A 26136-nucleotide genomic window follows, 5' to 3' on the forward strand; every position below is an offset into this window, starting at 1 on the left:
TGAATGTTAATATCTCATATCTCCCTGAAACATTTATTGCTTTATCCACTTATCAATCCATCTTATTTTTATGCATTTCAACTAAGTTGCAGATACTTGATCTTACTTTTTACATGTAATATTCACATAGAACAGCTCCATTTAGCCCCAACTGGCCCAAGCTCAGCCTTACTTCAGATTGTTGCCCTCAAGAAACATAAATTCAAAAATTTTAAAAACGAATGGAGGGCTGGGCTGTGGCTCAGTGGCAGACCACTTGCCTGGCATGTGTAAAGCACTGGGTTCGATTCTCAGCACCGCATATCAATCAATAAAGTAAAGGTCCACTGACAACTAAAACATTAAAAAAAAAAAAACAAAAAACCTAATGGAGGGGATGGGGTTGGTGCTCAGCAGTAGCACACTTATCTGGTATGTGTGAGGCACTGGGTTCAATCCTCAGTACCACATTTAAATAAATAAATAAAATAAAGATCTACCAACAATTTAAGAAAAAAAAAAAAAAAACTAGTGGAACCTGGAAATCATCAAGAAATGATGATAATTCCCAAGTACTTCAGCTTCTACCCTGTGCCTATTCTTAAATCTGTTCTTGCCAGGTGTGGTGACACACAGCTGTAATCCAAGTGACTCGGGAGGCTGAGATAGGAAGAGCACAAGTCCAAGACCAATCTCAACCCAGGCCCAAAGCAACTTAGCAAGGTGCTGTCTCAAAACAAAGGTTGGGGATGTAGCTTAGTGGTAAAGCACCAATGCGTGAAATCCCCAGCACCAAAAAATGAAATATCTAATCCCAATCCCATAGACAATCTTGAAAAACAGAGAATGGTGTATTTCACAGATGCAGAAGCATTCCCCTAGAGAAGGAAGATGTGCCCAAGTTTATTCAGGATTGACCAGGTGGCATCAGTCGGTCTGGGACCCAAGACTCCAAGTTCCAGCCTATTGCCCAGCTGCCTGGCCTGTCATGAACAGACAAGGGTATTTCATCATGATATGGGGCAGCCTCTGGAATCACTTGCATTTGGTCTCGTGTTCACCATGAATTAAGTATGAGTAATAGCAGTTGGCAATATGATAAAGTGGAAAAGGCTGCTACAGGGTCAGACTCCTCGCATTCAAATTCTAATTCTGACACAAACAGCAGCTCCATGACCAAGAGGATTGACTTTGCCTCAGGGGATTGACTTAGAAGTCAAGACCCAGGCTGCAACCAAGAACACCACTCTGTGTGGCTGTTGAAACAAATTAAACCAGAGGGTAAACACATAAAATGTCTCTATTCCAATAAATGGGAGCCACCCTAATAGCCATAATACAGTCACTAAAAAAAAAAAACTTTAAAATCTCAATGATGAATTCATACTCAAGTTCCTATCATATATCAGACGGCAAGGATACAAGAAGTTAACTCTCTGCACTAGAGATCTTTTCTTTTGTGTGGCAGTACTTTCAAACCCAGGGCCTCATACGTGCTAGGCAAGTACTATACCACTGAGCTACCTTATTTTATTTTGAGACAGGGTCTCACCAAGTTGCTCAGGCTGGCCTCAAACTTGGGATCCTCCTGCCCTAGCCTCCAAGTGTACAATTCACAATAGCTATATGTGGAACCAACCTAGATGCCCTTCAGTAGATGGATTTAAAAAATGTGGCATATATACACAATGGAATATTACTCAGCAATAAGAGAGAATAAAATCATGGCATTTGCAGGTAAATGGATGGAGTTAGAGAAGATAATGCTTAGTGAAGTTAGCCAATCCCAAAAAACCAAATACGGAATATTTTCTTTGATGTAAGGAGGCTGATTCATAGTGGGATAGGGAGCGGGAGCATGGGAGAAACAGACAAACTCTAGATTTAGGGCAGAGGGGTTGGAGGGGAAGGGAGTGGGCATGGGGTAATTAATGATGGTGGAATGTGATGATTATTACTATCCAAAGTACAGGCATAAAGACACGAATTGGTGTGAATATACTATGTATACAACCAGAAATATGAAAAATTGTGCTCTATATATGTAATAAGAATTGTAATGCATTCTGCTGTCATGTATAAATTAAAAAAAAAAAAAAGAACTTGGGCTAGGGTTGTGGCTCAGCGGTAGAATGCTGGCCTAGCACGTGCGAGGCCCGGGTTTGATCCTCTGCACCACATAAGAATAAATGAATAAAATAAAGATATTGTGTCCAACTACAACTAAAAAATGAATATTTTTTAAAAAAGAATTTAACCTTTACTTCATTTACTTTTATTTATTTATTTTTAATGTGGTATACTGAGGATTGAACCCAGTGCCTCAAACATGCTAGGTAAGCGCTCTACCACTGAGCTACAGCCCCAGCCCCAAGTTAAATGCTTTAATGTGAACGTTTATTTTATTTATTTATGGTCTAGGAGATTGAACTCAGCAAAAGAGAGGTGCTAAGCAACTTTGTGAAATTCTGTCTCTACTTTAAAATACAAAATAAGGCTGGAGATGTGGCTCAATGGTTCAGTGTCCCTGGGTTCAATCCCCAGTACCAAAAAAAAAAAAAAAAAAAAAAAACCAACTTAAAAGAGACAACCCCCAGGAAGCCCCAGTGTAGGAACTCACTTTATTCCAGCCACAGTTGTCCTAGTTGTCACTCTGGACACCTGCCATTCAGGTTATCACCTGATGGCACACTGAATCCACTCTGGCTCTAAAAGACATAACTCAAAATGAGCAGGTGGGGCTATAGTGTATTTACATGGAAAGCTCCAAAGTGCCTTTTGCTGGAGTTGAATATCCAGCCTCACTCAGGGTCATGGATCTTCACTCTGTTTTCTGAACAGGGCCCAGAGGAACAAAGGCATACACACCATTACAGCCCCTCCCTGGTGACAGGGGAGCTGCCAGTCCAACCTGAAACAGTATGACAAAGGCAGAAGACCCCATCCTGTGGGGATGCTTTGTCTTCCACATCCCAAAGAGTCCAAAGGAGCCTTGGTTGCCCCTAAATCAGGTCACAGAACAGCAGGAGACATTCCTTTGGCAAAAAAGGACACACTCTTATCCTGTATCTTGTATTGGTAAGTGAGGCTCCGATCCCGCTGGGCTGTGGGCTTCAATGGTCTCCGCCAAAGGATCCTTAGCTGCAAAGAGGGAGAAGAATGAAAGAGGGGCAGCCACAAGTACCACAAGTACCCGTTTGTTTCACTGTGAACCTTGCTCAGCCACTTTGTGCCCTCTTATTGAGATTTCTATGGGATCTTAGACGAGCCACACAGTAATGGGACCAATGACTTTTTTTTTGGAGGGGGAGTAGTGGTACCAAAGATTGAACCCAGGGGTGTTTAACTAATAAGCCACATCCCCAGCCCTTTGTTTAAAGTTTTTAAATTTTTTTTATTTTGAGATAGGGTCTTGCTAAGTTGCTTGGGCCTCACTAAGTTGCTAAGACTGGCTTCAAACTTGTGATCCTTCTGCCTTAGCCTCCTGAGCCACTGGGATTAAAGATGTGTGCCATCGCACCTAGTAGGACCAACATTTTTTTTATTATTTATTCTTTTTAGATATATATGACAATAGAGTATATTTTGACATATCATACATACATGGAATACATCTTCTCATCTTTGTGGTTATACATGATGTGGAGTTACACTACTCAGGTATTCATATAAGAACACAGGAAAGGGGTTGGGGATGTGGCTCAGTGGTAGAGCACTTGCCTACCATATGAGGCACTAGGTTCAGTTCTCAGCACCGCATATAAATAAATAAATCAGGCGCGGTGGCACACACCTATAATCCCAGCAGCTCGGGAGGCTGAGACAGGAGGATCTTGAGTTCAAAGCCAGCCTCAGCAATGATGAGGTGCTAAGCAACTCAGTGAGACCCTGCCTCTACCTAAAATACAAAATAGGGCTGGGGATATGGCTCAGTGGTTGTTTGTCCCTGAGTTCAAGCCCCAGCACCAATAAATAAATAAATAAACAATAAAGGTCCACTGACTTTTTTATATACATAAAAGACCTGTGCTTTAAAAAAAACAAAGAACATAGGAAAGTTATGTCCAATTCAGTTTATTGTCTTTCCTATTCCCATTCCCCTCTCTGGGACCAACTTTTAAAATAAACTTATTGCCAGCTAACTAAAATTAAAGGTTTCCCCCTCCAATACAATAGTAATATTTGCTTGTTACAGAAAATGTGAAAGCAAAAGAAAAAAGATGGAAAAAAAATCCCCCAGAGAAAAACTATACAAGTATATTTACGCATTTCCATTTAAAAAAAATTTTTTTTTTTTTAGTTTTTCGGTGGACACAACATCTTTTATTTTTATTTTTTTATGTGGTGCTGAGGATGGAACCCAGCGCCCCACACATGCCAGGCGAATGTGTACCGCTTGAGCCACATCCCCAGTCCCTCCATTTGGTTTTTTTTCTATTCATGGTTTTGTACTTATTGGTTAGAATAACTTTGAAAATCAACACACTAGAATTTGTACAATCAACACTCAGAAAGACTGGACATTTATTCTTTGCATTTTTTTTTGGGGGGGGGGGTTGTTTTGTGGTACCAGGATTGATCAAATATATGCTATGCCAGTGCTTTACCACTGAGCTACATCCCCAGTCCTAGGCATTTATTCTCATAATTTCACTGACTTGAAAGGGACCACAGGTACCCCACAGAACCCTCTCATGCTGTGTCACAGGTACCAAACACAGCATTTCTGGGCTTGCTCCTTTGCTGAAATCTACCAGATTTTGCTCTGAATGACTCTGGGCCAAGGAGAATGGCTGCTGGGTCAAGAGTGGTCAACAGGAAGATAACTGGAAGCTGTGGTGGAGGCCCACAGATGATTCCAACAGAGAAGTTGAGAAAGGTGCAGAACCACAGCAGCCCATTTGAAAGGGCAAAGGCTGGCTTCCCTCCTAGCTTCTGCTCAAGTACTGCACGCTGGCAGAGGCAGCAGTGGGGATGGGAGCAATGCCAGTCCATGGCTAAGGGCTCCCTAAGTCTTCATTTTCAGAGGAACAGTTTTAGCCTGAATATGTAGAGCAATTTTGCTGTTACTTGATATCACAGCCCCTACAATTCACTCTAGACAGCTGTCTCCTTTTTAGCAGAGCTCCACTTTGTTCACAAAGGAGACCACTGTGGGAAATGTGCCGTGCCTCATGAGGCTGAGCACCATCTAGCACAGGTCACTTATTTGCACTGACACCGCTTTTGAGGTTTCCCTTCCATCTGAAGGAAAGTCCCAGGCCTAGATATTCCTCCCTCAGACCTGACACTCTCACCTGTACAGTCTGGATTCACAAACACAGGGCCAAACAGCCCACTGCCCGGCGAACCCCTAACCCCAACGCCTACATACCTGTCCATGTACATCCTTGCAGAAACCAGTGGCCAGGCCCTCAGCTCTCAGGATTAGGTGACTCTGATGACTGAGGCCATTTAGCAGGATGTCATTCTCCTCATCTTCAGCATCTCCACTATCATGTACCAGGGCCACCACATTTCCCTGCATCAGACACAGACAGAAAATTATTGCTTACTGAAAGGGACATGAAGGTCAAGGAACACCAGGCTCTCAGTGTCTCCACCCCTGTGTATCCTCTCACAGATCATCCTCCCTGTACACTGCTGTAGCTACAGTCAGCCCCTTAGCAGGAAGGACTCCTGCTGGGCTGGAGGACCCTAATTCTAATAATCCACTGGACACAGTCACCAGCAAGCCCAGCCTATACTTCCAGCTCAATTCATCTAAAATCAAGCTCACCCTATAGTCGTCAAAATTAATTCAGTGTCCTCAATTCCTGAACATTATAACAAGTGCCACCATCTGCCAGGCCCTAATTCATCCAGTCAACAAGTTTCCAGAGTACTTACTGTGTACCAGACACCACAACAGAGTTAAGAAATGTAGGCTCTGCAGGATGACAAGTCCAAGAGAGAGGGAATAATGGCTGCTGGGGAACACAAAGGAGACACATCCTGTCTAGGTCAGAGGAGGGGCCAAGTGATGAGCACATCTGACCTGAGTTTTAAAGGGCAAGTAGGAGTTAGCCAAGCAGAAATGATGGGGAAGAATGGATGTGGTGGTATGCACCTGTGGTGGGATTCCAGCAATTCTGAAGGCTGAGGCAGAAGGATTACAAGTTCGAGAACAACCTGGGCAATGTAGGGAAACTTTGCCTCAAAACAGAAAATAAAAAGGGTTGGGGTTGTAGCTCAGTGGTAGAGCATTTACTCAGCATGCTCCAGGCCTTGGGTTTGATTGAGCCCCCTTCATTATTTCAGAAAAGAAAAAGAAAAAAAAAGTGAAAGCTAAGGGTTGGGCACACAGCTCAGTAGGTTTAGCATGCACCTGGGTTCCATCCCCAGTACTACCAAAAGGAAAAAAGAGAAAAGTGATGGCTTAGATAATAAATTATTTCAAAGGAATTCTGTCCAGTTGTATTGTTTTTTTGAATAACAAACATACTGACACTGTGTGTTATTTAATGAAAAAAGAAATCCCAAAGAGTGTGGGTGGCAGATTACCAGTAATGTGAAGGAAAATACAGGGAGACAAATCACATATAAAAATGTTCACAATTGGGCTGGGGTTGTGGCTCAGTGGTATAGTGCTTGCCTAGTACACTTGAGGCACTGGGTTCGATCCTCAGCACCACATAAAGATACTGTGTCCACTTACAACTAAAAAATAAATATTAAAAAAAAATGTTCACAATTACATAGACTCTCCAGGAAAATAGGCATTGGAGGGAGAAAGACAATTACTTTTCACTAAAGTACTCTTTTTTGCCGTGAGGTACAGGGAATTGAACCCGGGGCACTTGACCACTGAACCGCATCCCCAGTCCTAGTTTGTATTTTATTTAGAGACAGGGTATCACTGAGTCACTTAGCACCTCGCCATTGCTGAGGCTGGCTTTGAACTCTGTGATCCTCCTGTCTTAGCCTCCAGAGCCCTAGGATTACAGGCATGTGCCACGACACCCAGCTAAAAGTACTCTTTATACAGTTTCTTTCTTTCTTTTCTTTTCTTCTTCTTCTTTTTTTTTTTAACTAAACCTGTTTCACTTTTTGAACTAAAAGAAGTAATTTTTACAAAAAGAGAGTAATAATAGAACACAGAGCAAGCTGGGCTGCAGAAGGTAACTTTTACTACCTCCTTCACTCTCCCCTCCACCTTCACAGTAGTACCTTAGTTCCTGTGACTGAGGCAGGACAGCCTCAGGAGCTCCCAAAACACAGCTCCTGGGCAGGCTTCTGTACACAGGTGGTGTTCCACGTGCTCTGCTAGATATCCTCACCGGCACTAACTCACTCAGCTCCTCTCTCACTACATCATACTCTCAGCCAGATGGGGCCACACCAACGTCCACAGGCTCCTAGAGCTCCATAGCTCTTCTTAAGGGTGGCTGCCATATTAGAGAGTGTGCTAGTGTGTACAAGCTTCACCTCACTCAACTATAGCAGTCAGGTATCAGTGAGGTAGGTGGTTGGTTTACAATCACTGTTAAATATCTCTATTAAGGCAAAATCTCTAGTTTTGCCTCCTCAATAAAGATATCTTATATCCTATACTTTATTACACTTTAAATTTATTATTGTACTGAGAATTTAATCCAGGGCCTCATGCTTGCTAGGCAAGCACTCTACCAATGAGCTAATTTACCAGCCTTTTTTATTTTTATTTTTTATACCTTTAAATTGTTAATTTTTTATGTGGTGCTGGGGATCAAACCCAGTGCCTCACATGTGCTAGGCAAGCATTCTACCACTGAGCTATTAAATTACATTAAATTACCCAGGCTGCCCTCAAACTCATGAACCTCCAGCCTCAGTCTCCCAGATAACTGGAATTACAGGCATGTGACTGGCTGCACTTTATAATTTTTAAAGCAGTTTAGTGTGAAACCCTGGGCTCAATCCCCAGTACCCCACCCACAAAAAATAACATATAAAGCAATTTATACTCTTTATCTGAGCAGATGTTCAAAATATATGAAGAAATAATAATATCCCAGGACTGTGCCACATGTGACCAGTCCCACTGAACACAGTGCTGTCATTCCTTTTACTTTTTTAATATTTATTTTTTAGTTTTAGGTGGACACAATATCTTTATTTTATTTTTATGTGCTGCTGAGGATTGAACCCAGTGCCTCATGCATGTTAGGCAAGCACTCTACCTCTGAGCCCCAACCCCAGCCCCCTGATCATTCCTTTTCTTTTGAAGGATTTATTTTTTAGCAATGGCAATAGGGGAAAACAGGGTGGGTAAACCATGAATTCTAGGCCTGCCAGAGGAAAGGGAAATCAAACCCTAAGCAAATAAAAAGATCACTGCAAGAAAATGAGTCCAGACCTGTCTGGACTCTTTAGAGGTCACAGGTGGCAGCACGGAGAATAGTTCCATTAGTACCTTTAGCTCCTGGCACACAGTGGCTCTGCAGTAGTGGATGAAATCCAGCACGGCCACTGCCCCCAAGCCTAGGCTCAGCAACACACTGAGGTCATCCACCAGCAGCACTGGACACCTCCAGGTAGCCTCCTCATTATCCACGGGTTTCAAGGCCTCCCGTACAAACTGATACAATGGTTCCAAGTTCCCAGCGCTGGCCTCCCTGGAGAAACAAGACAAAAGTCACCAGAGCTCATTTTTTTCTACAAATATTTATGTGGGACCAAGTGGCACTAGGAAAGTGCCAGAAGAGACCAAGAACTATATCACAGTTCTTGGCAATCTGGAAAAGAAAAGGCATGCTCATGTAAAAGTTTTACTCCAATTCAAATACTTCCTGCAGCCTAGTAGGTACAAAGCACTGTTAGAAACTGGGGAACACAAAAATGAATAGCTGCTGGGCGCCTTAAAAGATACCATACAGGGCTGGGGATACAGTTCGGCTGGAAGAGGGCTTGACTCGCATGCACAAGACCCTGGGTTCAATTCCCAGCACCACAAAAAAAAAAAAAAAAAAAAGATACCATACAGGGGCTGAGGTTGTGGCTCAGTAGTAAAGCACTTGCCTAGCATGTGTGAGGCACTGGGTTGGATCCTTAGCACCACATAAAACTAAAACAAAGGTGTTGTTGTATCCATCTACAACTAAAAACAAAGTAGCATGTAAAGAAAAAAAAAAAAAAAAGACACCATACAGCTGGGCATGGTGGCATACATCTATAATCCCAGTTGCTCGGGAGGCTGAGGCAAGAGGATCCAGCCTCAGGCAACAGTGAGGTGCTAAGCAACTCAGTGAGACCCTATCTCTAAATAAAATACAAAATAGGGCTGGAGATGTGGCTCAGTGATTAAGTGCCCCTGAGTTCAATCCTCGGTACCCGTCCCGCAAAAAAAGAGACACACCATACAAGCTAGGTGCAGTGGTGCCCTTAGCTACTTGGGGAGAAGAGACAGAAGGATCACAAGTTCAAGGCCAGCCTCAGCAACTTAGTGAGACCTTGTCTCAAAATTTAAAATATTAAGAGCTGGGGATGGAGCTCATTAACAGAGTGCCCTGAGATTCAATCGTCAGTACCCCCACCGCACCCACCCCCAAAAAAAAGAAGAAGAAAGAAAAAGAGAGAGAATATAGTTTCTCAACCCAAGAGTTTATTATACATCCAGGCTGGGCACACTGGTGCATATCTGTAATCCCACCAGCTCAGGAAGCTGAGGCAGGAGGATGCCAAGTTCAAAGCCAGCCTCAGCAATTTAGTGAGGCCCTAAACAACTCAGCAAGACCCTGTCTCTAAATAAAATATAAAAAGGGCTGGGGATGTGCCTCAGTCGTTAAACGCCTCTGATACAAAAGAAAAAGAGAAAGAGTTTATGGGCTGGGGTTGTAGCTCAGTTGTAGAATACTTGCTTAGCATGGATGAGGCATTGGGCTCAATCCTTAGCACCACATAAAACAAATAAATAAAAAATAAAGGTTAAATTCTAAAAAAAAGAGTTCATGACATCTGGAAGATTAGACTGGAGTAAGCAGACAAAGAATTCCTAGGAGGTCATGTTGCTGTAAAAAGTTAAACAGGCCAGGGTGCAGTGGTGTAGACCTATAATACTAACTACTTGGGAGGCTGAGGTAGGAGGATTCTAAGTTCAAGAACAGCCTCAGTCACTTAGTGAGAATCTGTCTCAAAATAAAAAATTAAAAAGTATCTAGAGATGTAGCTCAGTGGTATAGTGTCCTCAGGTTCAATCCCTAGTACTAAAGGAAAAAAAATTGTTTAATAGCAATTCTGGTGCTTTGGTGGTAAAGGATAGTGGTCTAAGAGCTGTTTCTAAGCATAACAGATCTGACCTGTTTATGACACAAGCTAATCCATCTCCTTCTGAATGCCCCAGCAGTCAACTCCCAGCAATGAGTAGAAGAATGAAGCCCAGGGCCTCATGTTCCAGGGCTGAGCTCTTGGCATTGGGTTATCTTCCCTAACAATGAAGCAACTCCCCACACCTTGGGATCAGGTGTAACTAGCCCTTACATTCAGATGAAGAAACCCAGGATTAGAGGTACTAAGGAATGTGTTCAAGATCATAGATGGAGTCAGGGAATATAGTCTTCTAGTCCACTGTATAAAGGGATACCTGAAAGGAGGCGGCAGTGGGGAGAGTTCATATGAACTTCTGATCAGAAGTAGGAAAACCAGGGGCTGGGGATGTGGCTCAAGCGGTAGCGCGCTCGCCTGGCATGCGTGTGGCCCGGGTTCGATCCTCAGCACCACAAACAAACAAAGATGTTGTGCCCGCCGAAAACTAAAATAAATAAATAAATATTAAAAAAAAAAAAAAAGAAGTAGGAAAACCAATATGAGATCTGTGATTTTTTTAAATTAATTATTTTAGTAGTACTAGGAATTAAACCCAGGGGCACTTTATCATTGAGCTCTATCCCTATCCCTTTTTAATATTGAGACAGGGTGTCACTAAGTTGCTCAAGTTGGCCTTGAATTACAGTCCTCCTGCCTCAGCCTTCCAAATTGCTGGGATTACAGGCCTGCACCATGGCACCCATGTAGACCTGTGATGTTGGATACCAAACCAGGTGATGACAAATTTTTTTTAGAAGAGACAGATAATAAATAGAGAGTAGATACTAAATATTTAGAATTGTGGGTCACATGGCCCCTGTCCCAACTATGCACTATCACTGTAGATCAAAATAGCCAAAAACAATATACAAACAAAATTTTTAAAAAAACATGGCTAGCCAAGGCCCTTAGTTTGCTGATCCTTGTACCAAGGAAAGAATAAAGCAAAGTTGTACATGCAATGGCTCTGAGCCAGGGTTTGAAAAACAGCAAAGCATGTTGTTCTGCCATACTCCCAGCAAATGATGCTTTCTGTATGTAGCCTTTGGGACAACTGTGTTACCTTGGAACCATGATAAGAGCCATACACATTCTTTTTGCTACCAAGGATTGAACAGGGGCATTTAACTACTGAGCCACATTCCCAGCCCTTTTTAAAATTTTATTTAGAGACAAGATCTCATTGAGTTGGGCCTTGCTAAATTACTGAGGTTTGCTTTGAAATCACAATCCTCTTGCCTTAGCCTCACAAACTGTTGGGATTACAAGTGAGCCATGTGCTTTCTGATAATGCTGCGACACCAGGTGAAGTGTCAGATCCCAGAAGCTAGTTCTGCCTCCTACACAAGAAGGAATCACACAGCAAACCTTTCCTGGGTCCACCTGTCAGGTATGCACTCTGACCTGAGAAACTGCAGCGGGTGTGTCTCCTCCTGAGCCTGGAAGAAGACATCCACTGAAGACTTGAGACCCTCAAGGAATACAAGCTGCCCACGTTCCCGTGCCATGGTCAGACTGACACCCTAAAGATGAGAAAAAGAACAGTGAATTACTGTGCCTTATAGAGGAACCCTTTAGAGAGGCTAGATGTAGCTCATAAGAAGGTTCAAAACACATTCCAAACCCTGCAAATGTGAACATGTCTAATTATTTTTTTTGACCATGGCACTTGCCCACTGAGCCACATCCCCAGCCCTATTTTGTATTTTATTTAGAGACAAGGTCTCACTAAGCTGCTTAGTGCCTTGCTTTTGCTGAGGCTGGCTTTGAATTTGCGATCCTCCAGTCTCAGCCTCCCAGCTGCTGGGATTACAGGTGTGCAGCCCTCTTTCTCTATATATATTTTTTAAACATGCTGTCATTTTTTTAATACCTTTATTTTGTGTATTTATTTATTTATTTTTATGTGGTGTTGGGGATCAAACCCAATGCCTCATACATGCTAGGCAAGTGCTCTACCACTGAGCCACAACCCCAGCCCCCTGTCTACTCTTAATACAAGCCCATACTTTCTTTCCCCTGGGCATTCCCAGCTCACAATCCTCATTCTGTTTTCAGACAGGCATTTCCATTTAATTGGCACATTTTTAAGAACTTACATTATTTTGCTTAAACACACACACACACACAAATTTTAGGATTAAGCCATATTGATATTTTTGGTTTTTAACTTTCTTTCTTTGAAATGGTCTCTTTAGGTTGCCTAGGCTAGCCTTGAACACCTTAGCCTCCCAAATTGCTGGGATTATAGGTATGTGCCACCATGTCCAGATGAGAATTTACTCATAAAGAGTTCTTACTGTATTTCAGGGAGATTGACAGTTGCAGTTTATGAGTTGTATCTTTTTTTTTTTTTTTTTTAGGTACTAGAGATTAACTCAGAAGCACTTGACCACTGAGCTATATCCCTAGCCCTATTTATATTTTATTTAGAGATAGGGTTCTCACTGAGTTGCTTAGCGCCTTGCTTTTGCTGAAGCTGGCTTTGAACTCTGGATCCTCCTGCCTCAGCCTCCTGAGCTGCTGGGATTACAGCAGCAGTGGCTATGAGTTGTATCTTTTTTTTTTTTCCTTGTACTGGGTATCGAATCCAGGGACACGTTACCACTGAGTTACAGCCCTAACCCTTTTTATTTTTTTATTTTGAGACAGTCTTGCTAATTTGCTAAGGCTGGCCTTGAACTTATGACCCTTCTGCCTCAGCCTCCTGAATTGCTGGGATTACAGTTGTGCCACCTCATCTGGCTTAGTTGTATTCTTTAAAAATTTCAGAACCTTGGGCTGGGGTTGTAGCTCAGTGGTAGAGTGTTTGCCTAGCATGTGTGAGGCACTGGGTTTGATTCTCAGCATCACATATAAGTAAATTAATCAAATAAAGGTCCATCAATAACTAAATTAAATAAATAAATAAATTCAGACTTTGAGATCACATGCCATTGATGCAGGAAAAAGAGCCAGATGAAACCAAAAGCCTGGCCCTTTTGCCTGCATCATCATTTTCCAGACTTTGACCATTCCATCTATTGTCTTATTATTCACTTAATGCTGATTTTAATTGTGATTTTTTTTTGTGTGTGTATGTATGTTTGTGTGTGTGATGCTGGGGACTGAATGTAGTACCTTGTGCATGAGAGGCAAGCACTCTATCTATGGAGCTATATCCCCAGCCCTGTGCTTATTTTTATAAATGCATGCATTTAAAAATAACACTTTAGGGGCTGGGGTGGTGGCTCAGTGGTACGGTGCTTGCCTAGTGTGTGTGAAGCACTGGGTTCGATTCTTAGCACTACATATAAATAAATAAAAATAAAGGTACATTGACAATTAAAATTTTATATATATATATATAAAACTTTATATTACTATGGTTAATTAAAAACTGATATTGAGCCAGCATGGTGGTACATGCCTGTGATCCCAGTGGTTCAGAAGGATGAGGCAGGAGGATTGCAGGTTCAAAACCAGTCTCAGCAATTTAGTGAAACCCTGTCTCAAAATAAAAAATAAGGGGCTGGGAATGTGGCTCAGTGGTAGAGCACTCACCTAGTATGTGTGAAGCCCTGGGTTCAATCCTCAACACCACATAAAAATAAGTATATTAAATAAAGGTTATAAATAAATAAATAGATAAATAGGGATGGGGTACAGGGTGGGGATGGGGTACATGGTGGCACAGGCCTATAATCCAAGCAGTTCGTGAGGCTAAGGCAGGAGTATCACGAGTTCAAAGCTAGCCAGCAATTTAGCAAAGCCTTAAGCAACTCAGTGAGACCCTGTCTCTAAATAAAATATAAAAAAGGACTGAGGATGTGGCTCCATGGTCAAGTGCCCCTGGGCTTAGCTCAATCTCTGGTACCAAAATAAACATACGCTACTGAGAGCTTATGGTGCTTCCCCAGCATTCAATTTCTAGCACTGCAAAAAAAAAAAAAAAAGAAAAAGAAAGAAAGAAAGAAAGGTGGGGGAAGGGAGGGAAAATAAAAGAAAAGAGGGGCTGGGGATGTGGCTCAAGTGGTAGCGCGCTCGCCTGGCATGCATGCGGCCCGGGTTCGATCCTCAGCACCACATACAAACAAAGATGTTATGTCTGCCGAGAACTAAAAAAGAAACAAATATTAAAAAAAATTCTCTCTCTCCTTCTTAAAAAAAAAAAAAAAAAAAAAAATAAGAAAAAGGCAGATCCCTGGGCCTGATTTCAGACTTCCAGAATGAGGGCAGGGCCCAGGATCTGCATTTCAATGAACACACAGGGATGATGTTGCATACTAAATACACACTCCCTACTCCACCTGTACAGAAACAGATCACATGGGAAGTCTTTCCCAGGCCCTAAACCAGGTCTCAACTGCTCATTCACATACCAAACATCAAGTACCCTCCACCATCCCACAAATTTTGTGGTTCTACAGCTGCACAAACACACACAAAACACACACAGACTCCTGATCCTCACTTTGCTCTGGCTCACTACCAGTCTACTTATATAAATGCAATAACGTGCCACAAGCATGGAAGCTCACTCCACGTGCCAAGTGCTGGGCATGCCATTCCTGCTGGGCTGATGACCACTCAAAGGTGAAAGAAAATGGCCAGTCTGGATGCGAGATGCACAGCCTGCTCATCCTGAAGCACAGGCTGAGGCCTGAGACATGCCTCAGTGACCTGTAATGCAATGCTGGTCCGTACAGGGCTGCTCTCCTGGAGCTCGTGCCCTCACCTCCAACACAGGAGTTTCTTCCTTCTCTAGAGGACAGGAAGAAGTTGCCCTTCTCTTACCCATCATTTGTTTCTCCCAAACACAGAAAAGGCAGTGATTTGGCCTAACAGTAAGACTGGCATTTTAAAGATCACTATGGGGCTGGGAATGTGGCTCAGTGCCAAAGGGCGTGTGTATGTGTGAAGCCTTGGGTTCAATACTTAGCACTGTTGAAAAAAAGAAAAAGAAAAAAGCAGGTGGCCTGGTTCCTTCCCTCTCTAAGACTGACATGGCCCCTTCAGTCCTCTTTAGTTCCCATGCTCAGGGAGTACGTACAGTTGGTCCCAGATCATAGATCATGGCTCCAGCTAGGGGAGGAAGCCCACTGGTCTCTTGGCTATGCTATTCTCATCTGACTATATCTGATGTAGGTGAGGGGCAGGCAACAAAAAGCACCTCTCCCCACATTTGGGTCTCAAGTCCTAGATGGGGATAAAGTGGGAAGCAACTAACTTGGCAAGAGACCAATCTGTGATCTCCAACACAGCAGGACCAAGATAAAAGCTCACAGTGAGAAGGAGAAACCTTTTAGTAGAAGTATTTGATTAACTGACATCCACAAACAACAAGTCTGCTTATATAAACTCTCGATAATAACACACACCAAGATGCTGCTTTTCCCTTTTAGATAAAGGGCTCAGAAGTCCAACATTTCCTTAGATGGAACCCAGAGCTTCAGTGCATGATAGGCAAGCACTCTACCACTGAGCCACATCCCCAGTCCCCTTCTTTGCTAAATTCTCTACAACCCGAAGAGGAAAGTCCATTCTTAGCCCACACTCATACATGCATGGCATACATTCTCACTCAGGAACCGCACCATGAGAGGTCTAAAATATTTACCAGCTTCTGTCCCACGATATTGTAGTGACTGAAAGACTGGACAAGTGCCACAAAGCAGACTTTACAGTTAGCTAGAAAAGAAAACAAATTGACTTTTAATAACTCCCCTGCTTATAATCCGTCCCACACTTCATACCTCTGGAAACAAAAGCACTGAGGCAGATCTAAATATCCAGAGGAGGCCTTGCATCCTGACACACCTAATTTGCATCTAAGATGCACTTTTCCTCATATTTAACAGATATGCCTTAATTCACTGCTTCTGAGATGTATTTCTGTTCGATTACTTTTGTCCTATTAGAAAGTGTGTCTTTTTCAACTTTTTTCTTTTCTGTTTACTCTTGGTATACAGGAATGTAATTAATTTTTTACTTTTCTGGTACTGAGGATTGAGCCAAGGGCTGCTTGAACACTGAGCTACATGCTCAGCACTTTTTGTTTTGAGACAGGGTCTCATTAAGTTGCTTACGGCTTCAGTAAGTTGCTGAGGCTGGCCTTGAACTTGCAATCCTCCTACCTCAGCTACCCAAGGCTCTGAGACTACAGGCATGCACCACAGTGCCCAGCACATTTTTTAAACTAGTCTTATATCCAACACAAAATACAAGGACCACAAGGTCTCCAGCTACCTGACTAACTGTAATAATCCTAATTTATCTGTAGATTCCGTTGCTTTTTCTTTCTGCCAGGGAAAAGTGTCAATGGGGTCAAGTACCCAGAGACCTAAAAACACACAAGGATTTAGAAACAATTAAGTCAGGAAGCTACAGAAGGACCTCGGTGAGGTAGTGTCTGCACAGCACCTGGAGAAGGGGAAGGGAGGACATGGTTACAGTAAGCACATGCCACTCTTTGAAAGAGGGAACAGATGGCCCAGTAATCTGTTCCTAATAAAAAAAAAGTCCTTAGTTACTCAGACACCAAAGCCCTGATTATTTATACTTGCGTTTCTAGGAATTGAATTTAGGACCTCACACATGCAAGACCCATTCTCTACCATGGAGCTATAGCCCCATGGTTAATAAATGCCTTTTATCTTGTGCTTGTGGACAAGTGTTCGCTAGGCAAGTGTTCCACCACTAAGTTAAATTCTGAGCCTTTTATTTATTTATTTTTATTATTTTGTAATAAAAAAAAGTGCCCAGGGTGGCCTAGCACTTTTGATCCTCATGCCTTAGCCTCCGGAGTAGCTGGGACTATAGGTGTGTGTCAATCAATGCTCTTCCCATTGCTTCCTCAAAGTTTTTCTTACTCTTCTTCTCCTTCTTTTTTTTTTTTTAATTTTTTTTTTAATGTTTTATTTTTTAGTTTTCGGCAGACACAACATCTTTGTTTGTATGTGGTGCTGAGGATCGAACCCAGGCCGCACGCATGCCAGGCGAGCGCGCTACCGCTTGAGCCACATCCCCAGCCCCTTCTCCTTCTTTTTTCTTTTCTTTTTTTGCCTTAGGTTTTTTTACAGAATTAATGAGAGTCATACCTTTGAGGTAGAAGGAAAGAAAATGGTGGACAAGGAAACTGCCATCTGTCTTGGCATCACAGAGTAAAGTCAGTTTTCCCTAAAAGTTAAGAGGACACAAAAAGGTGAATTAGACTTCCTGAAAAGAGATCAGCCCAGTGTAGAAATACTGGTCTCTCCTAAATTTCTCCACCTAGACACCTAGAATGTTGGGGTTTTTCTAGTACTTGGGATTGAAACCAGGGACACACTTTACCACTGAGCTACATCCCTAACCCTTTTTAAATTTTTAAGTCAGTTTTGCTAAATTGTTGAGGGTCTTGCTAAGAGGCTGAGGCTGGCTTGAACTTGCAATGCTCCTGCCTTATTCTCCAGAGTTGCTGGGATTACAGGTATGCACCACCAATGCCTGGCTAGAAAATGTATTTTTAAATGATAAATATGCTAAACTTACCCCAAATTGAAGAAAATAAATCACAATTATGGGGGAAAGTTATGAGTATTAGGTAACTTATGATGGGCAAGCATATCTCAGCCTCCACTTTCTCAAATCAAAACACAGAATAAAATTCCTCTCTTTCCATTCCTCACTTTAGTAACTCAGGCACCAGTCTTGGGGAGAACCAAATCCTTAGCAAAGAAAGTGCTGACCATCAGATGCCAATCAATCAGATTGCAGGACAGGAAAGGACCTTCAAAAAGGTCTTCCGATATAACTTCTTCCCTATTTCTAATTCTAATGTCAATTCTGTCTGTGAGGTGGGGGAGAGGGGAAGAAATAGCTGTTTACAGAGACCAGCAATTACACAGTTCTCTCGGTGGCCTGCTTCAAATGGGGTTCAAATCTTGGAGTGTCTTTGGAAATACCTCTAAAGATGGCTTCTGTAGAGTCTGGCTGCCCTACCCCAGACAACTCTAGTTCTGTCAATGACAGGAAACATCAGGATCATGTGGTATCACACATGCCATCTTCAAACTGTGAGACTTTAGGCAAGTGCCTAACTTCTCTGGGCTTTAGTTTTTTCACTTATAAAATATAAGTAACCTTCAGGGTTACCCCCTCCCCAATGCTTTCATTTCCTGGTGCCATTTCAAACCTCACTCTGGTCCAGGGTGAGGACTTCAGAAATGCTCTAGTCACTGGCAAAGTAACCAGCGCCAACTGGATGCTTAAACACATGAGAATTGCTGGGCAACCAAAATCCATAAGCATCTATTGAAACTACAATTTGCCCGACACATCTGGTATCATGGCTGCCTGTGATAAGGGACAGATGTGAGCAGTGGAAATGTAAGGTTAAAGGTGATAATTCTATAAACTGGGCCCCCTATACTGACCCCTAAATGCTTTTTTTTTTTTTACATTTTTTTTAGTTGTCAATGAATCTTTATTTTGTTTATTTATATGTTGAGAATCAAACCTAGTGCCTCACATATGCTAGGCAAGCACTCTACCACTGAGCCACAACCCAGCTCCCAAATACTTTCTTTTAAAAAGCAACTTACCTGCAGCCCTGCCTGGCTTAAGTGACAGGATATGTCACTTCAGTAAACTATCTGTTATCTGCAGGAGAAATGCAGTTCCAAAATAATTCTGATATGAAAAACACAAGTTATCCTCTAACGGTCATTTTTGTGACCCTTTTACAGACCAGTTTCCCAAACTCAGGGAGATAAAAATAATCCCCCTAACCATAAAATCTTTTTTTTTTTTAAAGAGAGAGAGAGAGAGAGATGAGAGAGAGAGAGAGAGAGAGAGAGAATTTTTTAATATTTATTTTTTAGTTTTCGGCAGACACAACATCTTTGTTTGTATGTGGTGCCGAGGATTGAACCCGGGCCGCACACATGCCAGGTGAGCGCGCTACCACTTGAGCCACATCCCCAGCCCCTAACCATAAAATCTTTAAGAACAGGTTCCAATCAGAACCATTCAGCATGGGCCAAAGTGACTTAGAGTTGGCATGGCAGTATGGACTTGAAAGTCTGATGTCCAGGCTAGGGCTGCAGCTCAGTGGCAGAGTGCTTGCCTAGCATGTGTGAGGCACTAGTTTCCAGGCTTAGCACATTAAAAAAAATAATAATAAACAAACATAATAAAGGCTGGCTGTCCATCTACAATCACAAAAAAAATTAAAAATAAAAATAAATAAAATAAATAACAAGTCTGATGTCATCCTGCTGTCAAAAGTCAAGAGGTGGCCCTGGGCCAGGACTCTGGAAACTTCCCTGGGTCCCGAAATAAAACTAGAGGGCAGGGGCTGGGGTTGTGGCTCAGTGGTGGAGTGCTCACCTAGCGCGTGTGAGGCCCTGGGTTCGATCCTCAGCACCACATAAAAATAAACAAATAAAATAAAGATATTGTGCACAACTACAACTTAAAAAAATAAATATAAAAAAAAAAAAAAAACTGGAGGGCGGAGAGGCATTCTTCTCTTAAAAAGACCCACTCTCTCCCGTTTCTCCTTTCCCATTCCTTCTAATAAACTCAGGCCTGTTACTCTGGACAACATGTCTGAAATATTTTTGACTTGATCACAAGAATTGGTGTGTGTGCGGGGGGGGGGGGGGGGGGGGGGGGGGCGGGGGGGTAGTTCGAGCTGCCTCAATTCCCAGAAGGCCTCAGCTCTTTAACACGTGGAGAAACCAACCACTTCATTAGGAAGATCGAGGTTATGGATTAAGTCAGATGTGTTCTTGAAAAAGGTAGGTCTGCATTAAAATTAAAATATTCCCAGGTGTCGCGGAGTGTGAGAAGGGTGGAATAAACAGTGGCTAGGCTGTGGTGCCGCAGGCTGGCTTTGAACAACCCTTTGAAGACCCTACTAGACACCACAGGAGACAGGTACTGCCGCGTCAGTGGCAGAGAACTTGCCTACCATGTGTGAGGCACCACATATTAATTAATTAATTAATTAATTAAGGGTCTATCAACATTTAAAAAAATGCAATCTCTCTTGGGCTCCAGGGACCCCATCCCAGTGAGCGCACAAAAATCTCCCCAGTATATGTCTATAAACTAAGCCAACCCGACCGTCCGATAAGCTTTTAAGGGTAGGCACGGCCTTTAAGGGCGGAGGGACAGTCAAGAAGCACTTCTCCCCCGGGATCCAGCTCAGGAACAGGCATCTCCACACTACAACACCCAGGATCCAGGCACAGACCATCCGCGTGCCTCCCTCATCCTGCGCCCTACGTCCCGGATGCAGTCTTCCGTCACTCTCCCAGGACCCGCCCCCTTCCGGGACGCGCGACCTCTTACCTGCTCCACCCCGGCAGGGGTGGTGTTCAGAAGGTTATTAAGTTGCGGGAACATTCCAAGCTCCGGTGACTAGAGCTCTGGGTGAGAAACCGGTGCTGCGGAGGCTCCGGAGTACGAAGAACAAACACACGCCCGCGATTACACTGTTGCGCGATGCGAGCGCATACGCAACGCCACTCCTGGGAACTCTACCGCAGCCAATAGACGGGCGCCTCGGTGGGCCGCTGCGGGCGCACGCGCGAAAAGCGCATCGCGCCTGGGGAGGTGGAGCACTGTGCCATAGCTGCTGATCTGCGGCTCTAATGGTTTCTGGTCTCTCGTCTCCCATGCCCTCCTTGCTCCGTGCCTGGCCTTCGCTAACTCGATGGTCGAGACATGCCCTTACCCAACTAGAGCACGTCATGCTAAGTGAAATGAGCCAATCGCCCAAAACCAAAGGCCGAATGTTTTGTCTGTTAAGCGGATGCTGAGCCATAGTGAGGGGAGTGGGAACTTTACTTTGGATTGTGCGGAGGGGAGTGGGGGCGGGGGCCGTGGGGATGGGAAGGGCGGTAGAATGAGAGACTTTATTACCTACATACATGTATGATTACAGTACTGGTGTGACTCTGCACCATGTACAGCCAGAGGAATGAGAGGTTGCGCTCCATTTGTGTACAAGGTGTCAAAACGCATTCTACTGTCATGTATAACTAATTAGAGCAAATTTTTAAAAAAGGAGACCAGTAGAATAGAAGAAGGGGATGGGGGAGGGAGGGGAAGAAAAGAGGAGGTACTGGATGAAATCGATCAAATTATACTGTTTAATTGTCGGCACGTATGGATATATTATCACACACACATACACACACACACACACACACACCAAAAAAGGAAATGTGCCCTTGCTCCTCAGGATCTTTGTACAGAAATTAACTTTTTACCCGAAATTAATTTGATTTACCTGGCATTGTGGACACGTCTGTAATCCCATGTACTCCTGAGGCTGAGATAGAAGGATGGCAAGTTGGAGGCCAGCTTGGCCAATTTAGGGATGAAGTAGAGGAAACAGGTAATCATAGTGGGAGTAAAATGGTGAGAGTGCATAAGGAGGATGGATGTCGGAACCACCATTTGAGGTATGCTCCAGCACGTCAAACAACGTGTTTCCTAAAAGAGACAAAAGACTCCTTCTTGGAGGGGGGGTGCAACTCGCAGTTCAGCCTAACACACAAAACAATTAAAATTTCTAGGACAGTTACAAGGAGTCAACTTCCCCACCTGTGCCTTTAAAAAAAAAGGATACCAAGAGACCCTAGTGGCACTCTTGCCTCAACCATACTCTTCACTGGGAGCTTTCTTACACTTCTAAACCTTAACCTCCTTAATAAGTTTCTGCTTGCTTGCTTATCTCCACGTTCTGGTGTGCATTCTTCACCTCCCTGGAACACAGAGGGATCCCGATTTCTACCAATAAAAGCGAGATCCTGTCTCGATAAAATAAAATGAGAAGGACTGGGACTGTAACTCAGTGGTAAAGTACCCCAAAGTTCATTCCCAGTACTGGGAGGAGATTCAGCTGATTTAAAAATCCCCACCTCCTTCAAGTCTTTCTTCAGATGCCATTTATATCTCTTACACCCTATATTCCATTCAGCCTCAACCTCACAGACACCTGTAATTCCACCAAAGTCAAGTGTATGGACTCATTGCTTACAAGTGGAGCCCTAGAGCCTGTCACTAAAGGGGAAAGAGTTGGCTTAGGACTTGGGAAAGAGTGGGGTTCAGGTGACATTAAAGAAAGCAATGTCTTTGAGAAGCTCAAAGCCAAGCACAGCTTTGTGTAAAGGGGTCACTTATCTGGCCTGCACAGCAAGTGAAAGGATCCAGGGTCCTGTTTTTGTGAAAACAACAAGTTTAATATAGATAAGGAATGTAGTCACTTATCTGAAGCTCTGCCCCTGAAAAGGAAATCAAGGCCACTTCTCTGTGTCAAAATGACTTAAACACTTCAGCCAAAAATGGGCTGTTTTATGCTTACTGATACGTGAGAGAGAAAAACAGCCACTGTCCTCCAGGAGCCAATCTGGTGCTCACAGCTGTCTTTTTTGTTCTGTTGAGCATAAACAATTTCACAAAACATCAGAGTCAGAGATATTGTAATGGAACAAAACAAAAGTAGACCATTCCATAATCGTGTTGAACACAAAACATGTACATTATCCATCTCAGAAACTACCAAACATCTTTCTCCCAGCTAATAAGACTTCTGCTTCTTGATCAATCACAACTTTAGCCTTGCTGTACTGTCCCTGACAGATAAGATTTATTAAAATACCCAAATGTAGAATTAACCCACTTTCTGAAAGCACCCATTCCTAAGCAAAATTGTGCTCTGTAAACCTTTCCCAAATCACTTAAGAAGCCCAAATCCTATTATTATTTTATAATACTTTTTTGGGGGGGTACCTGGATTGAACTCAGGGTGCTTAATCACTGAGCCACATCCCCAGCCCTTTCTACGTTTTATTTCAAGACAGGGTTTTCTAAATTGCTTAGGGCCTCACTAAGTTGCTGAGGCTGGCTTTGAACTTGTGATTCTTCTGCCCAGCCTCCCTAGCCTCTGGGATTATAGGCACATATGCCACTTTTAATAATATCTTAACAAAAATAATAATAATAATATCTTAACAAGAGTGATAAAATCAATCTTTTTTTTTTTTTAAGATAGAGTATCACTAAGTTGTTGAAGCTGGTCTTGAACTTTCCATCCTCCTGCCTCAGCCTCCTCAGTTTCTGGGATTACAGGCTTACACCACCATACATGGCCTTCTTTAATTTCTCTAAGCAGTATTTTGTAGTTTCCAATATTAATGTGTTTCATAACTCTTGTCAGAATTATATTTTGTAATTTTATGCTATCATAAATAGCATTCTTAAATTTTCAATTTCCCTTACATTCTTGTCATATAGAAATTTAATAGATTTTTTTCTTCATTGCTGGGCATAGAATGTAGGGCCCCACACATTCTAGACTAGTACTCTATCACCAAGCTATACCCCCAGCCTACAAATGTTTCTAGTGTATTGAAATTATCGTACAACCTTGCTAAACTTGTTAATTCTAGTAGCTTTGTAAATATTCCTTTGGACTTTCTATGTACATGATCATGCTCTTAGAGAGTAAAGACAGTTCTTATTTTCTAATCTAGATACCTTTTATTTCTTCTTCTTCCTCTGCTGCTGCTTCTCCTTCTCCTCCTCCTCCTTCTTCAGTTCATTAAGCTTGAAATAGGGAGAGCATGCATCCTTGTTTTAAAATTTCTAATCTTAAGGAAAAGCTTTTGGTCTTTCACCTTTAAATATTTTACCTATGTTTTTATGGCTCCCTTTTGCAAGGTTGAAAAAATTCCTTGCTATGCCTATTTATTTATTTAGTTAGTTTGTCTGTTTACTTATTTTGCATGCTGCTTTCCCAAAATAAGTAAATGGTGGGGGGTGTTCCCTCGTTTGCTGAATGCTTGAGGATGACCTTCTGCAGATCTTCAGGCACTCTCTGTACAACACTTCCCTCTCTGGTACTATGTCCTTGGAACTCTGGCTGCCCAATTCTCCCTACACTCTTTCCAACTCAATGAGTAATTCAGGATCCGCCTTAGTTCCTCCTCCTTGTCGGGAACTCTTTCAAGGCCATCAGTTTGATCATGGGACTCATTTTGTATGTTCTCATTTCTCATGGATCACATCCTATGTTGCCTAACGACCAAACTCAAGAAAGTTGTTTCATTCATTCATATATTTCTTGCGTTGTTTTAAGCAAGAAGGCAAATCCAGTCCTGATTACTCCTTAGCATGTGCGTGATTGTGCACACACGCACAAACGTGTGTGTGTGTGTATGGGATACTGGGGATTAAATCCAAAGCCTCCAGCTTTTGAACAAGTGCTCTACTGCTGAGCTACATCCCAAGCCCTATTTATTGTTTATTTTGAGACAAGGTCTTACCAAGTTACCTAGGGACTTGATAAATTTTTTGAGGCTGGCTTTGAATTTGCAATCCTCCTGCTTCAGCCTCTCAAGCCACTGGGATTACAGGCATGTGCGACCGTGCCTGGCTTAGATTATCTTTTAGTGAGTCAAAGTTGAACACATTTTTTCTTTAACTGTTTGAGCATACTAAATCTCCTTTAAGAAAGTCTTTCTGTCCTAAAGCTCATAAAGATATTCTTCTTTATCGTCTCTAAAAGTTATAACATATTTCTTTCTACATTTAAGACTTTAATCCGTCCATAATTGACTTTGATTGGTGTGACATAAAGGATCTAGATCAATTTTGGAATTAAAATGCTGCAATTAGCCTTGTTAGGAATTTTATTGGTATTATATTAAATCTTTAGATACAATTGGAGGATAATTTGTACTTCAATGTAAAACAGTGATTCTTCCTATATGTATTTATTTATTCTATTATCAGTGGTTCTTTTTCTTCTGAATGGAAAGATACCTCTGAGCAAGCACCACTGTGTCCCCGGCTCATGTGCAGGAGTCTCCCTCTATAATATCCATCCAGAGTAGATTGTTGGGTTATCACCCAACAGACAGAGATGAATTTGCCATAAACCTAATAAAGCTGATTTCGTATTCACAATGTTGTATTCTTTTTCTTAAAGAAAACCTTATCCCCTGTTGTACAAGCCTGTGGTCCCAAAATACCTGAATTCGCCTCCACTTAGTTTACACATGTATTGAACAAGCCAATGTTAAGTTCAGAAAATTCAATCACAGAAGGATTTGACAAAGGCAATCAAGTAGAATGGCATTGGAAGGACTGAAGGAACAAAAGGCGAAGAGGCTTTTACATGGCAAGGAGTGAGCCGGCACCTCCCCTGGCCTGGAGTGCTCTCCATTGAAGTCCCTGGAAGAAGGCATTTTTTTTTTTTCTGCCAGTGATGACTTCTGTGGTAGCTTCGGCATCAGTGGTGGGTGACTGGATTGCAGCAGCAGCTTCTGGGTTCCAGCATCGGCAAAAGCGGCAGCCACACCTCCAGGGGCCCTGCAAGCTTCCATTCTTGCTCTTTGTTCACAGTCCTCTCGTGCCTTCACTCCCCCAGCTCTCCAGCTCTGTTTCATCCTACAGGTCTTCATCATGTCCTTCTGTTTGTCAAGCCTTCCCAGTTCCATTCCCTCATCTCCCCGTGTGAGAGTCTGTGACTGTGCCCTTGAACTCAGAACTCTGTCAAGCAGCGTCTTCACGTTGTTGCCTCCTGGGAACAGCGCCTGCTTCACCGTTCCAGTCCTGGATGCCTGCTTCAGCCCTTCTGGATGCTGCGACTGTCACCACTGCATTAACATCATATGTTCTCTCTGCCTTCCTGTCTCTAAATTGATGAGTTGCTTCTCCCTAAGTGCTGCCTGACACCTCTGCCATCTGTGACAAGAGAGCTTTCATAGCCTGGAGTTGACGGTGAGCCCATACAGCCCGCAGGCTGCTGGCACGAGTGGATGCCAGTTGGGTCATCTCCTGCTCAGCCACCAG

General features: G+C 42.8%; 1 protein-coding gene across 2 annotated transcripts; it reads right to left on the bottom strand.

Annotated features, from left to right (window-relative positions):
- Positions 1 to 20841, bottom strand: Elp6 (elongator acetyltransferase complex subunit 6). 2 transcript variants are annotated; one of them, XM_046436981.2, is made up of 7 exons: positions 20623 to 20841; positions 17382 to 17460; positions 15902 to 15972; positions 11707 to 11825; positions 8414 to 8615; positions 5354 to 5500; positions 1 to 3120 (listed from the first exon to the last, which is right to left on the bottom strand). In XM_046436981.2, the coding sequence occupies exons 1-7, from the start codon at positions 20674 to 20676 to the stop codon at positions 2992 to 2994; spliced, it is 801 nt and encodes a 266-aa protein (XP_046292937.1). In that variant the 5' UTR covers positions 20677 to 20841; the 3' UTR covers positions 1 to 2991. The 2 variants fall into 2 exon arrangements, with proteins under 2 accessions (XP_046292937.1, XP_058432609.1); XM_058576626.1 differs by lacking the exon at positions 20623 to 20841 and adding an exon at positions 19654 to 19815.
- Positions 20842 to 26136: the final 5295 nt, after the last annotated feature.

The sequence above is a fragment of the Marmota monax genome, unplaced genomic scaffold, assembly GCF_021218885.2.
Source record: "Marmota monax isolate L192 unplaced genomic scaffold, Marmota_monax_Labrador192_F-V1.1 WCK01_AAM20220418_F8-fsc00021, whole genome shotgun sequence".
Lineage (NCBI taxonomy): Eukaryota > Metazoa > Chordata > Mammalia > Rodentia > Sciuridae > Marmota > Marmota monax.

What these genes read in the sequence shown, in the direction of transcription:
- Elp6 (XM_046436981.2), bottom strand. Translation starts at nt 20,676, where the DNA reads ATGTTCCCGCAACTTAATAACCTTCTGAACACCACCCCTGCCGGGGTG. An exon ending in CACCCGCTGCAGTTTCTCAG is followed by an intron (nt 8,616 to 11,706) that starts GTCAGAGTGCAT and finishes TTGTTTCTCCAG; the next exon opens with GGAGGCCAGCGCTGGGAACT. An exon ending in CTGTGTGCCAGGAGCTAAAG is followed by an intron (nt 5,501 to 8,413) that starts GTACTAATGGAA and finishes TGTCTGATGCAG; the next exon opens with GGAAATGTGGTGGCCCTGGT.